The 14,315-nt window shown below is 38.1% G+C and overlaps 2 protein-coding genes across 3 annotated transcripts in view; one reads left to right on the top strand and one right to left on the bottom strand.

Annotated features, from left to right (window-relative positions):
• Window positions 1-302: 302 nt before the first annotated feature.
• On the top strand, window positions 303-6,137 carry Tango1 (transport and golgi organization 1). Of its 2 annotated transcripts, XM_075297803.1 has the most exons (11): window positions 303-599; window positions 673-1,796; window positions 2,499-2,907; window positions 3,120-3,737; window positions 3,797-4,116; window positions 4,199-4,342; window positions 4,400-4,560; window positions 4,623-4,724; window positions 4,789-4,994; window positions 5,058-5,582; window positions 5,636-6,137. In XM_075297803.1, exons 1-11 carry the CDS (start codon window positions 464-466, stop codon window positions 5,740-5,742), a joined length of 3,852 nt encoding a protein of 1,283 aa, XP_075153918.1. In that variant the 5' UTR covers window positions 303-463; the 3' UTR covers window positions 5,743-6,137. The 2 variants fall into 2 exon arrangements, with proteins under 2 accessions (XP_075153918.1, XP_075153917.1); XM_075297802.1 differs by having other exon boundaries at window positions 673-2,907.
• A 2,192-nt stretch (window positions 6,138-8,329) lies between these two features.
• The window catches only part of LOC142227333 (uncharacterized), a 111,095-nt gene continuing 105,109 nt past the window's right edge, over window positions 8,330-14,315 (bottom strand). Inside the window, exon 2 of the mRNA XM_075297807.1 lies at window positions 8,330-13,603. Coding sequence (XP_075153922.1) covers window positions 11,546-13,426 — 1,881 coding nt within the window. The 5' untranslated portion in view covers window positions 13,427-13,603 and the 3' untranslated portion in view covers window positions 8,330-11,545. The remainder of the gene's footprint in view (window positions 13,604-14,315) is intronic.

Here is a 14,315-nt window from a genome sequence, read left to right on the forward strand (position 1 = left end):
CCCGAAATCTAGGCTTTTCCGCCAAAATATTTTACTTTACATATTCGATTTGAAATCCCTTCTCCTAAACTCAAAAAAAATTGTTTATTTTTAACAACTTGTACTAAAGTAGATTTGTTCCAAATTTAATTACAAACATTTGTTCAATGAAAATAAGTTAAAATTAGCGTTAGTTTAACTACAGTTATGTTTTTTTGGTGTATTGACATTTATACCGATACTATCGATAGTCGTCATAAGCTATCGATAGTGATGTCAAAAAATAACTATCGATAGTACTATCGATAGAGCAACTCTGCAAATAAAAGTCATTTTTATATGTGTGATGTGGCGAACGAAAAATTTTTACCCAAGACAATAAATAAAAAGTGTGTGTTTTTCCATAAGTTCGAGAAAAAATCACAAAAATACTTGTTCTGGAGTTTGTCTAAGCGAAACGACATACGAAATAACGCAATGCAAAATGTGGAAAACGAACAGCAAAGCACCATCAACGAATTTATTCACTCAACTAACACTGACGTTGGTCTTTACACTTCTGTGGAACACAACACTAGGACTTTCAGACAAACGCCTGTGTGCAGATGAAAAATGCGAGAGTAAGTGGTATAAATGCCGCAGGAAATTTAAAATTTTGCACTATTCGATAACAATACTTTTTTTATTCCACAGCAATAGTCTCTCTAGGCAGAGGAAAGATACATTACAGAGCTGGAGAGGAGGGTATGGTATCATTTCAAATCAATTCTCCCATACGTATTAAGTCAAAAAGTGCTGGCACTGACCCATCACTATGGGGTATTGAAGTAAATGGTCGTCAAGGCTATGCTCCAAAACAGTTCATATTGGAGGAGAAAGTTCTGATTAGTGAAAAGAAATTGAATTATATTGTGGATACCATAATGCCCGGTAGTGCGGCTCCTCCAGTGGCGGAAAGTAATATATTAAATTCATCAGAGGTACCAATAGAGGCCACAACTACCAAGCCATTGGGAGATGTTAGTGGGGATTCCATTAAAAGTAGTCCTACGGAAACTGTTACCAATATGCAACCAGAGACAGCCACACCTGTTCAGGAACAATCTATAGTTGTGGATGGTACTATGATTCCCACACTAAATGATGTGCACATTAATGAAATCAATGTGGAGAACTTGAGTAAGGAACTGGGTTCAACCTCGGCAATGGCAGCTGATGATAGCGAGGAAGAGGATGATAACGATGACGGTGAAATTGGCGACTATGATGAGGAAGATGAAAATAGCGAGGAAGTTATCGACGACAAGGAATTACAAAAAAACGATGAAAACAAGTTAACAAATCCCGCATCAGCAGAATCATTTGACGTAAAAGGTGGAGATGGCCCCAAGTCTGCCGAATCTATAGTCGAAGTTACTACACTCCCTGAAGGTGACGTAGATTTGACGTCAACACCGAAACCCGAAGATGTAGTAACTGAGTTAATTTCAACGTCAACTGAGCCATCAACGACTGCCCCCACAAATCAATCGAATCAGCCCGATCAAGAAATCCATTTAGAGAATTTGTCTAACGTGGAAGTGTTGTCACAGGGCGAGCAGAAACAACAAGAACAGCAACAAGAAGTTCCTATAGCAGAAAATAAAGTCAATGAAAATTCTTTGGATATAACCATAGAAGCCTTACCTACTGCCAAGCCGCTAGAAGAGGTACCACATGTGGAAATCGTAGCGACTGATCCAAGTCTTCCCGATATTAAGAAAGATGAAGAAGTTCTACCGATTAGCTTAGAAACAGCTAGCAAGCAAGATCATATTGTAAGTGAAAACAGCGGAGACAACAATCTTGCAAGTAGTAGCCAAACACAATCAGAATTGGTTTCTGATACAGACGCATCTTCCACAGTTCCTCATCCAGAAGCCTTTACATATAGCCCAGAAACGTCAACATACGCTTCTCAAACCCCGCAATTTGAAGCACTTTCATCCACATCTAAACCTCCTGTTGTTGAAAATATTGCAATTAGTACTCCACCACAATCAGAAACCGATACAGCATCACAAACTACTCAAACAGAAACGACTGCATCCAGTACAGAATCATCGCTATCTGCATCATCAACGCCATACTCTGAACCATCTATTTTGGCATCTCCTACTCCTCCTTCTGAAGCTTTTACATTTAGTCACGAATCATCTACGTTGTCTTCACAAACGTTGCAATCTGAAGCTTTTGCATCCACCACTGAATCACCTATCAGGGCTACACAACAAACTGAGGAAATCAAACCTGACACAACAACTACACAGACACTTACCGAATCGCAAACAATTGAAAACGCCCAACTAAATCAATTTGATCCCTATCATCCAAATGCTAATGCGTATATACCTTCTGCTCCCTATAACCCATACGAATATGTTGATTCATCAAACACTCCTTTGCCACCGCAATATTATAATAACCCCACTGAAACGCCACCAATTGATATTCCTCTGCAATACGATTATTATGGTCAGCATCCAACGGCATATATGCCACCTGAACAGGAGCAGACAACAGATTTTCCCGCCCATAGCATACCGGAAGTGACAACAGCAAGCCCTGTGGTTGAAGTTGAGGCAGAAAAGGAAGTTCCGTCCTATGGCTATGGCAGTGTGGAACCTTTGCAACCACTGGCTACACCAGAACCGCCTAAAATATATGAAGAGGAACCCAATCCATTGCCATCTCTAACGCCCCCAATATACAGTGAGGAAACCGATAAGAAAGACAATAAGGGACTTTTTGCTACAATTATGGATACGGTCCAAAATATATTGCCCAATAACAAAAAATCCAAATATGACGGGGAAGATGATCTGGATAAAATTTTATATCCAGGCACTGGGGGTAGTCACCATCACATATCAAAACCTAAAGATGAAGGTAAGCTACAACATTTTCCAAGTTAGTTTAGGTTAGGTTAAAGTGGCAGCCCGATTAAATTTCAGGATCACATAGACTATTCAGTCCATTGTGATACCACATTTAACTAAAAGTACCTATTACATATGGGCACTTCTAGTCTTAACCACTGAACATTCTCTATTATTTACTTTTGTTCCAAGTTGAATAGGATTATTTTTTTTGTTCTTTAGCCCAATCACAATACTGTGAACAACTTGGACCAAATCATTGTCCCCAGGCGTCTGTGGAAAATCACAATCATTTGGAAGACGACTGCTCCTGTTCTATAAAATCGTTTATCACCAACGAATTTACCTTGGAAACATTTGCTCAAGCTTTGGCTTCCAAAGTTTTGGAAATAAGTGAATTGTTAGCATTTCTGGCCATTGTTGCAGCCTCCACACTCTTCTTTGTCTTTGGCTATTACTGTTTCTGCAACAGTAGTAATGAAGGAGCTCTACTCTCAAAACTCAATCAACTTGAGAGCAGCCTCCTGGCCTCGCATAAAGAAAATTCCATATTGAAACACAATCTAATGTCGACTCGACAAAAGTTGGTTAGCATTGAGGACAATTCATTTGGTTCCAATGACATGGTCGTCTCCATCAAAAAGGAACTGGAAGAAGAGCTAGTGGAAAAGGCACGTTTACAAGAGCAAATTACCAACTTACAAAAAGAATTGGAAAATGCTGCAGATGCGGGTATAGAATTGAATAAAATCGTTTCGGAATTGTTGAGCAATCAAACGGGCGATGAGAGTATTATAAGCAGTGTTGAGGAATTGCAAAAGCAATTGAATGAGCAACAAAGTAAGTATACGACAAAACAAACGATTGGTTTTTTATTTTCCTTTTTGTTTGGTTTTTAGATACCATTTTGGAAATCAATGCCAGTTTGGCTGAAAAGAGCCGAGAAAACAGTGAACTTCAATTATTAATAGCCGAACAGAATGCACGCTATGAATCTGAAATCTCAAACTTGCAACGAGACAACGATGAACTGGAAGCAGAGAAGGGAAATCTACTAACACGCCTGGAGGAAATTAAAACCGATTTTGACAAAGACATCACAGCGGCTTTGGAAGGAAAGAATTTCGAAATTAAGAGACTACAAAATGAAATTGTAGACTTGAGTGCTAAAGTGGAAGCAGAGCACACCAAGTGGCAGACCAGTACGGCCAAAGTGGAAGTAAGTAGAAGATATTGGAGCAGCACTTTGCCCTTACATACGAGTGTACGCAACGCCTTTAAATACACAATTTTATTTGCAGGCCTTGGAGGAATGCTTGAAAAATGTTAAAAAAGATCCCAATGTAAATATAACACAAGTTATTGATGCAGCCAATATACGTGCTGAACTTTTGGATGCTCAAAAGAAATATGCATCGCTGAAGGAACGTTTGGAATTAGAATTGGTAAGACTAAATTTCAAGGAACAGCATTTCATTCAATAAATGTTATCTTTTATTTAGGATGCAAGAAAATTATCTGAAAATCAACTTCACATTGTTACTGCCGAAGTGGAGAAACTAAAACAAGACTTTAATCAATCGGAAAAGGATAAGTTGGAGGCACAAACTAGACTGGAAGTTTTATCAAATTACTTCAAGGACAAAGAAACTCAATTGCAAAAGTAAAGAGCTTAATATTGTTATATGATTTCATTGTAGACTATTACATGTTTCAATTTTTTAGGGAACTAAGCCTTAAGGAAACCATGTGGTTGCAACAACAGGGAGAGACATCCACAACTGTGGAACGCTTAACGGCAATGCAAGAGGAAATACAATCATTGAAGTAGGATTTAAAGTTTTGCCAATTTAAATGAATTTTTAATTTGTATCTGTCATTTTTTGCTTAGATCTCAAAATGATGCCTTGCGTGCTGAAATTGAGGCACAAGTTGCAGCGCACAAGGCCCAAACTGGCACTTTGGAGAATCGTGCCCATGAAACATGGTTGGCCGCCCGTCAATCGGATAGACGCTACGAAGAAGCCCGAGCAGAAGCTACAGCCTTGAGACGTAGACTAACAGCATTGGCTGGAGGCAATGTCAATGACGTTAATAGTAGGCAACACCAGTCGATTTTGAAATTTCCCATTTGCTCATGTCGTTTCTTTCCATTTGCAGAAGCTGGCCCCACAAGCTTGGGTGAAGATCTAACAAATGCCCCATCGCCTATACACATGGAGTCTCCAGGATCTCCAATGCTAGGTCGTATGCCACCACCACCATTCCTACCACCACCTTTTATGGGTCCACCTCCACCATTTATGGGTATGCCACCACCACCTCCGTTTGTGCCAGCTGGTGAGATGCGTCCACCGCCATTGGGTCGAATTATGTCACCTCCTCCTCCTCAGCGGTCAAATATGTTAGACTATGATGACTATATGGATTATGAGGGTAACAATTCGTGGCATCGTCATCACACATATTCACCACCACCACGTACATATCGTTCACTCTCACCCACTGATAGTCGTTACAATTATGGCACAGAACGTGATCTGATGTCAACATATGACACAGAGACAGATTTCAGTCCACCTCCTAGCCCCAGAGAATCAAGACGGAGGGGTGGTTATGACAGTGACAAGGGCGGCACTAAAAACCCCTACAATAATACTAAAAAATCCTCCTCAGGTCATAAGGGTAAGAATAAATGCTATAATCTTTCGAATTTGTTTTGACCCCTTCTCTTACAGGTAATATAAGTTCTGGGTCTGACAAATCATATAATTCTTCATCGAAACATGGAGGCGGCGGTAGTAAATCAAAATCAGGCGGTGGCGGTGGCAAATCTTTGGTTTGATGTGTCCTTAATCTTCCTTCCCAGTAAGAGGAAATAAAGCCCCTACCATACATTTCCGTTACAAAAATGCATTAAGCCTAAGAGAACGAGTCTGAGTATCTGTGAGATGAATGCTTAGGCATTCCCATGCCGTGTCTGCCGTCGTCGTTCTTTGTTAAATGTGTAGTTAAATTTATTATTATTTTTTTAATTTACTAAAAAATCAACAAACAGGAGATAAATCATTCTAAACTTAATGATACTTATTAAGCTAAAACACTAACACAACAAAACAAGCCAAATTACAAAAACGAATTAGTATAGTAATTTCGTTTTGAAACCGAAGTGTGAGAGAGAGAGAGAAAGCGAAAAGCAAATAGAAAAACAAATTCAAACTACAACAACAAAACACTAAATCATTAAAAGACTTTTTCTTTAATGCAACAATCAATTCAATCATCTCATTCCATTGGCCATCCACATCGAATATTAAATTCAAATTTCTCCAATCAAATTTCAAACAATTCATTGTCATCATAAAAACATAAATCATCCAAGGTAAGTAAACATTTTCTAATGCCATTGAAATGTTATAACCGGACAAATGTTTATGCATAATTTAATTCCAAGGACAATTTAATGAAATTGGTGGCAAAAGTACCATGTATTTAGATCCACTAGGTTTTATCCGAAATAGAAAAAAAGAGTCTTTGCACTTGACCATAACATATGTATATCTCCAAGTCAAATTTTCTTCCTTTACAATAAAATTGTGAAGAAAAATATATATAAGTTGATATTTACTTGACAATACCTTAACAAACTGGCTTAAATGAGCGGTAAATCGAGAGCCATATATGAAACTGTGAATCGATATATGGGTGGTATTTGTGTCATTTGAGGTATATGTACTCTGCCAAATTGAAAGGTAATTGGATGATGTGCCAAAAATGATAGGCTAACAGTAAGCCTACACAAAAAAAATATTTTTTGTCTTCAATCACGAAATTAATTAATCCAATTGATATTCAGTTGAAATATCTTCAATCACAGAATTGAAGTCAATTAAGAAATCTATTTAATTCATTTAATTATTTCAATTAAAGGATTGTTTAATCAATTACATTTTTAATTGAATATTTTTTTAAAACTCAATTAAAATTTTTATTGGAAAATTTTTCGTGATAGTGTGTTCTGTGTATTCATTGCATGTGATCCAGTGATCCAGTAAAAAATATCCAGTAAACACTAGCAAGAGGATAAGAGTGCACTTTACTCTCTTTGTTTAAAATTGCTGGAAAGTACGCGAACGGTATCCAGTTACAATTTGCATAATTAAAATTTCAGGTTCTAAAACATTAAAAACAGAAAACAAATCTTGTTTTTAAACTTCCAATTGTAGTTGCGGAACACATACATTGTACTGGCGCTCTGTTTGTTATCAACAACCAGCTGGCAACGTATGGTATAGTTTGCAAGATTTTACTGGGGAAAATCTCTAGCAAAGAATTGCAATTTCTCTATCTGAACTCTCAAATATAGTCTCTCTTTTATTTATTTATTTTATCAGTTTTTATTCAGTAATACTAAGCCTACATGGCCTAAATACATTTGTATTACAAAGTTTTTTTTTTATACTACTTGGTGTAAACGAACGATTTCCAGTAAAAATTTGTGATAATTATCAAAAATTATCGGGTTATCGAACGGAGCTATTCTCGTATGCAGTTTGTAACACATAGTCTTGGATGTGCATTACAAATAAAAGCATCTATGGAGTTAAATCGAATATGTAGTTAAAGAAGGTAGATTACAGATTTCTGGTAATCACTATCTAATGCAAGAATATGCAAACGCCATCATTAGCAAAGACGCTAAAAATACGTGTGCGATATTTTTGTTTTTAGGGCTTTTGCTTATGATAGAGTCAGTGGATTATAGAAAAATTAAAATTAAACAGTTTATGTTAGGTATAGTGGCAGCCCACTCACTATACCTTTGCTTATGATAGAGTCAGTGGATTATAGAAAAATTAAAAGGAATTAGGTTAGGTATAGTGGCAGCCCGATATTTCAGGCTCACTTAGACTATTCAGTCCACTGAAATACCACAGTGGTGAGTGAGTGCTGCCGATTCTTTGTTAAACTCAATGACAACGGACCTTCTTTTTATAGCCCAGTCCGAACTGCGTTCCACATTGCAGTGAAACCACTTAGAGAAGCTTTGAAACACTCAGAAATGTCACCAGCATTACTGAGGTGGGATAATCCACCGCTGAAAAACTTTTTGGTGTTTGGTCGAAACTGGGTTTGAAACCACGACCCTGTTTATGCAAGGAGGGCATGCTAATAACCCTTGCTTCACGGTGGCTCCGTATAAGTATATAAGCTACTAAAGCAATGAGTATGTAATACTTTTCTGGGTACACATGTTGAGTAGATTACATCCAAAGAAATTTGTGAGTAGGCACTGCAGAAAAGCCTGACACTGCTGTTTTTATTAGCACATCTGTTAAAAGAAAACAGGCGTAATGTCACATATATATTTTGTTAATACCTTAACATTATCCAATAAGTATTTGAACAATAAATAAAAACAAATGTTGGTATAATTTTTGTGGAACATTTATTAAAAAATAATAAAACACGATTTTCAATAATAAAACATTTTACCTATTTTTTAAACATAGAAAAAGACACAAATAATTTTACAAGTAGTGTAAGGGCTATTTACTTCTACATATGTATTTACATATCTTAAATTTTAAGTATCCATACATATACATAAGGTAATATTTTACATACTTACAATGTCAAAAGTAACTATTTCTATGAACAATGTTTGTAGAACTTAATTACCTAAAAAGACTCTTAAAAGCGTAGGCAGAGTTAATTCTCCGCCACGCAATCCGTTTATTTACACAAATCTAATGAAAAAAAAAGATTATATTTGAAACATCATATAGGAAATTTTATGAAATATGAATAGTGATAACATACGTTTCTTATGTTGTTAACTGTTCTATATATGCTACAAATTTGTGTAAGTGATATCGTATATCAAAGTAATATTTTAAGGAATTTTTAAAAGTAAATCTATATAGGTATTGAGTATGAAATGGAGGAAATGTATATGTAGACTTCTGCATATACATGAATTATAGTAGGAATATAGTAGGAAATTATTTAATTTGTAAATTTTTATAAACATTAGATTACATTTTTATTTATGTTTTGAGAAATTTTAGAGGAAAGGCTTGGAATCGAAAAGATGTCATTTATTTGGTGTATGCTATTAGGTGCGATTTCTCATCCCATCCTAAAAGCATGCCATACTTTTTCGAAATAGTATACGTTGAATAAAATTGCTAAGACAGGTATAATTAATTCAATTTGTTTGCCTGTAGGCAACCTCGTTTAATTCAAATTTAGTTTGCCTCGCAGACATCATTAAGGATATTTATTAGTCCCGCAACTGGAAAAGTTTCCTAGAGTGTATCATCAAAGAGGAACATCTGTAAAATATTAGACCGATGTACAAACGAGTTAATTATTAACATTACAAGAACGACAAGTGATCTCCATTATATATCCCTATCCCAACGGCTTTTCAAATTGCCACTTAGAGAAGCTTTGAAACACTCGGAAATGTCCCCGGCAATACGGAGAGGGGATAATCCAATGCTGAAAAACTTTTTGGTGTCCGGTTGATGCTGAGATTGGCATCTTTCGAGTCTATTATCATATGCTTGACTTTAAATCGTGAGGGTGTGTATGCCCTTACAACAATTGTCATGTAAGAGAGGGTATGAGTGGAACAGACTGCGATCGTGCATGAGTTACATTATTCTCACGAACTCTTAGAACATATCATAGTTGCGTGAGTGTAATCACAATGGCTACGTATCAGAGTACAGAGACACGTTAGCAATAAGACATCGAAATATTACCTCCTCCGCCTCAACTTGAGGCAAGTGGAAACATTTTCCCATATCTTATAGTAATGCCACAAAGGTTCTATTTGTTTGAAATAATGTATAAAATGGAAAATTCCAATTAATTTTCAGCCCCCTTACTATTCAATAACTTGTGTACGTCAACCGGCAGGGCCCACAAAAATAAACCAATCGTCGCTACAATTAGCTACCATGACATATAATGCTCATATTGTAAAAAAATGTTGAGACTCAATGCAACATGTCAGCTGGTCGAATTCTCGAGGCGAGCTTTGACATCGCAGCGGGACACTCAGATGAGCCTGAGATAAGATTCTTTGTGCTATGCCAATAAAGAGTAAAGGAGATGATTCCACTAATAAACTCAGACTAAGACTTGAGTAAGGATGCTGGGAAGAATCTGTGAGGTATCAACGAAGATGTCGCTAGCGGGCGTGATTTTTCCAGGAAAAGGCATAGTTTTGTTTCAATTATATGTGCGGACGCGAGTTTTGTATTAGAGGTGTGCACTTGAGTAATATTTTACTCACGCTCACGCACACTCACGACGGAGAAATCTTATTCACGCACACTCACGCACGATATTTTTTGGTATGACTCACGCTCACGCACGCTCACGAAAAGAAAATTTGTACTCACGCACACTCACGCACGAAAATCTTTTAAATGTCGTGACTCACGAAAAATATCGTGACTCACGAAAAATGTCGTGACTCACGAGAAACCTCATGACTCACGAATAATTTTATGAGTAATTTACCTATAGAACCTGACTGAAAATGTGAGTATGATTAAAATCGAGACCGTTAACACTTAGGATGTCACTAAAATTATAAATAAATTCAACTCGCAAATATTTTATGTTCGTAAGCTGGATTATTTTCGTGAGCGTGTTTTTCCGAAATTCGTTACTCACGCACACTCACGAAGATATTATTTTCGTGACTCACGCTCACGCACGACATTTGGTTGGTTAATCACGCTCACGTACACTCACGCCGTCACCATCAGCGTGACTCACGACTCACGCGTGAGTCACGAAAATTTCGTGTCACGTGCACACCTCTATTTTGTATAGAATTAAGAGACAATTAGCCTAAATTACATAGAGTGAAACAAAGGGTTCACCAATTCGGAGTGTTATCTGCAGCTTTGTTTAATCTCTACTTATTTTCTATTCTATCTATTTCTCCTCTCTTATGAGGACGTTTGAACAAGTCGTGCACTTGAAATCTACAATTGGTTTAATATCTACTTTGCTGACGTTTCAAGATCTTGCGCTGCAAAAAATTAAGGATTTTACTCAATAAATTCATGCATAGAAGGCAGAAATACGCAAGAAGCTGAATGTCCAAGTCTATCATGTCCACTATATCATTAGGTGCGGGCTTTTCAAGTCACTGTTATATGATGAGCTACGAGGTTGAAACAAGGTCCTAAAGACGCTGCCTTTGGATGCCCTATGGTGTATGGATAGGTCAGTGGTGAACTATGGACTTAATAGACAGGCGACACATATTACGCGATCAAGTGCAAAATCACACCTGTTCGTAAGTCCCATTATCGTAGCTAGGGAATGCTATGGACTAAGCCAGGCAATTATATTTTTGTAAGAAACATTTGTGGTGGGCTGCGTGGTAGAGAGATTATTCCTAGCTAATAGTCAGACCGCAAACGAAGTAGGTTTTCCACTTTTCATCCTATTTAGACTCTCTCTTTCCCCAAGCTGCCATTTTGTGGTAGTCAGCGACTTTGTTCATCCTCATTCACGCAAGTTGGAAGTTTCGGTCCAGCCGAATTATTTTTTATCGAAATTTAAAATACTTATTTCGAATTCCTCCCTTCCTCTAACCTAAAATTGAATTATTGTTAAGTAGCTGCAGGACACCCTTCACTTGGAGAATTTCTAAAAGGACTAAGTTTATTTGTATTCGTTGTGGTGGTAGCCTCGATATCCTCATTTCTATGCGCTGAAGGTGATGGTGCTGATGACGATGATGATGACGATTGGGAACCCCGTTCATTTTGACCAGTAGATTGCGACTGTTCCTGTAGATGGCGTTGTTGATCTGTTTGCAGTAATCCTTCATTTGATTGAATGCTATGATTACTATGCTCATCCTTTATTATAATCCTTAGACCACTGGCGGTAGAGTCTGGATCTGATGGCGCATACGGTGAACTGCGTCCTGGTGAATGAGGTTCCGAATGTGGGGTTGTACTTGTTTCCATTAGATGATGCTTATTGCCAATCGCTGCAGCTGTCGCCGCTGCTGCCGATGAATTTAACGGCAATTGAGTGACTTTACCCATAAAGGAACGAATCTCTTCGAAGTATGACTCTTCTGCAGGATTTTCACAGAAGCGCCGTAGACCTCCACGGATACGTTCGTTGAGACCTAAACCCATGGAGACAGCATCTGCATCATGCTTCTTCAAATGCCTGTCCAGATTCGTTTGTTGGCCAAAGCATCTCTCGCAGATTTCACATTTGAAAGGTCTCTCCTTGTTGTGGATGTTGCGTACATGTCGCTGCAGGTTGGAGGATATACTAAAGGAACGTTCACAGTATTTACATTTGTAGGGTTGTTCTCCAGTGTGCGTTCTCAGGTGCCGCGTCAGATTTGCCGACCGTGGAAATACTTTGCCGCAAAATTTACAAGTGTAGCGGTCTTTAGATTTGTACAGATGATTAGCGCCCCCACCTGATGACGGGGCACTGGAACGATTTACCGCAGGCCTCTTTTGCCGATAGTGCTGGGTATTGGGCGGAGGTTGGACCGAATTGGTTCCATTCTGATTAAGTAGTAAGGAGTTTGCTAAGCTTTCGGTCAGCGAACTGGGTCTATTGGGCGTCGATGCATCGAATTTCATCTCCGCCATTGGCGAATCCGTCGTGGCTATGGGAGGCGTTGTGGTTGTTGCAGTAATTGTGGTGGTATTCTTTTTCGTCTCTTTGTTTATGTTGGGTCCCGAAAAAAATGGGAAATTCGCAGGGTTATTAGGCTGGTTCGGTCGTGGCAGAAAGAATAGATTTCGATATGGAAGCGGAGGCATTGCTTTGGCTATAGTCTCAAGTAGAGTGGGATGTAAAGCCGTCACTGGAAATGGCAGCTGGTCCAGGTTGGTGGGTAAGGTTTTGGCTTGATCCCTCAATACCCTGAGCATCTTTTTGTTGTTCAATTGTTCGAATTGCTCCTGTAGCGCTGAGTGATTTTGCAATAAGAAATTATTGTTATTGTTGTTGTTGTTATTCAATTCATTTATGAGATGCATGTCGGCAATTTTCTCATCATCCCGTGGAACTCTGGAATTGGCATTGGTGGAGTTATTATTACATTCGGAATTATGACAGGATTTATCCAATTGGGAGGTGCTAATCATAACCAAGTTGCTATTCTCATCTTCCATCATTTCCGTTGAATCGCCATCTTGATCACTGCCACCACCACTTGCCCCCACACCACCACCGCCATCGTGTTTTTTATGGGCCAGTCTAAGATCCAAGGGTTGTTCGTTATGACCACGCCTTCGATCTTTTTTCAAATCCTTTTGCGTTTGATAGAGGGCCGTTAATGCTGTAGTGAGGGCGGTAGCTGCGGTCGAGCTATGCCCTCTTCCTGGCGACGATAGGTCATAAGGTACATTTGAGTTGAAATTATTGTAAGGCATGGAGCCTAAAATCGGGTAAACAGACCCTTGTTTGGGGCTAGGAAGCATTTTTCTGGGAGAATGATCTTTTTCTCTCATACTAGGTTTACAATGCCTCTGCTAACCATCGACATTCAAAATTTTTTGTTCTTCTATTAAGTTCCGAAGGCTTTGACGTCTCAATTTGTTCACTCTTTGTCTTGTTTACCAGGATCAAATTTATGTTGGAAACTATTTTGTCAGCTGTCGAGAGATGCTTTCATCGAAGAGGGTTTTCTGAAACGATACAAGAAATAGAAGCTTCATTAGATTTTACTCCAAAGAAATATGTAAACTAGTACCCTAGTATTTTAGTGACACACAATATAATAATACATTGCGACAGAGGGAAAACATGATGGTTGCAACTAATATTATTGTCGCTAGAGAGAGAGAGAGAAAAAGAGTTTAACAGCGAAAGATAGGATCACAAATTTCTTTCTTCTGATGACTGCTTTTTACCAAAGATTATTACATTTCCAAAGGGCATCCTGATTTGTTTAGCAGTTCTTTGGTATGGTCCTGTAGCTAGACAGTTGTATTGATCGATCTGCAATATCATGGGGAGCTTTGTGGCTATCGATGACCATTTTCGAATTTAAGTCGCAGTCTAAAGGTAAATGAATGCATGCCCGACATGCATACAGAGGGTTATGCGTTCAATCCCAGTTTCGACCGAACGTCAAAAAACTTTTCCATAACAGTTTATCCCCTCTTAGTGAATCTGGTGATATTTCTGAGTGCTCTAAGTGATTTCACCTTAATGTGAAACGCCCTTTGGTCTCGGCTATAAAAAGGAGATCCCTTGACCATCCATTAATCCAGCAAACAAACCGTAAGTAAAAGTAAATGTTCTTTTTGGATCAATAACTACTTCCAATTTGGCTCAGATGTAATGAATTTTACATTGGGTTGTCATAGGGTGAAAGTCCTCATTTTTTTATTTATA

This window comes from Haematobia irritans, chromosome 2, assembly GCF_050003625.1.
Source record: "Haematobia irritans isolate KBUSLIRL chromosome 2, ASM5000362v1, whole genome shotgun sequence".
In the NCBI taxonomy this organism is placed as follows: Eukaryota; Metazoa; Arthropoda; class Insecta; order Diptera; family Muscidae; genus Haematobia; species Haematobia irritans.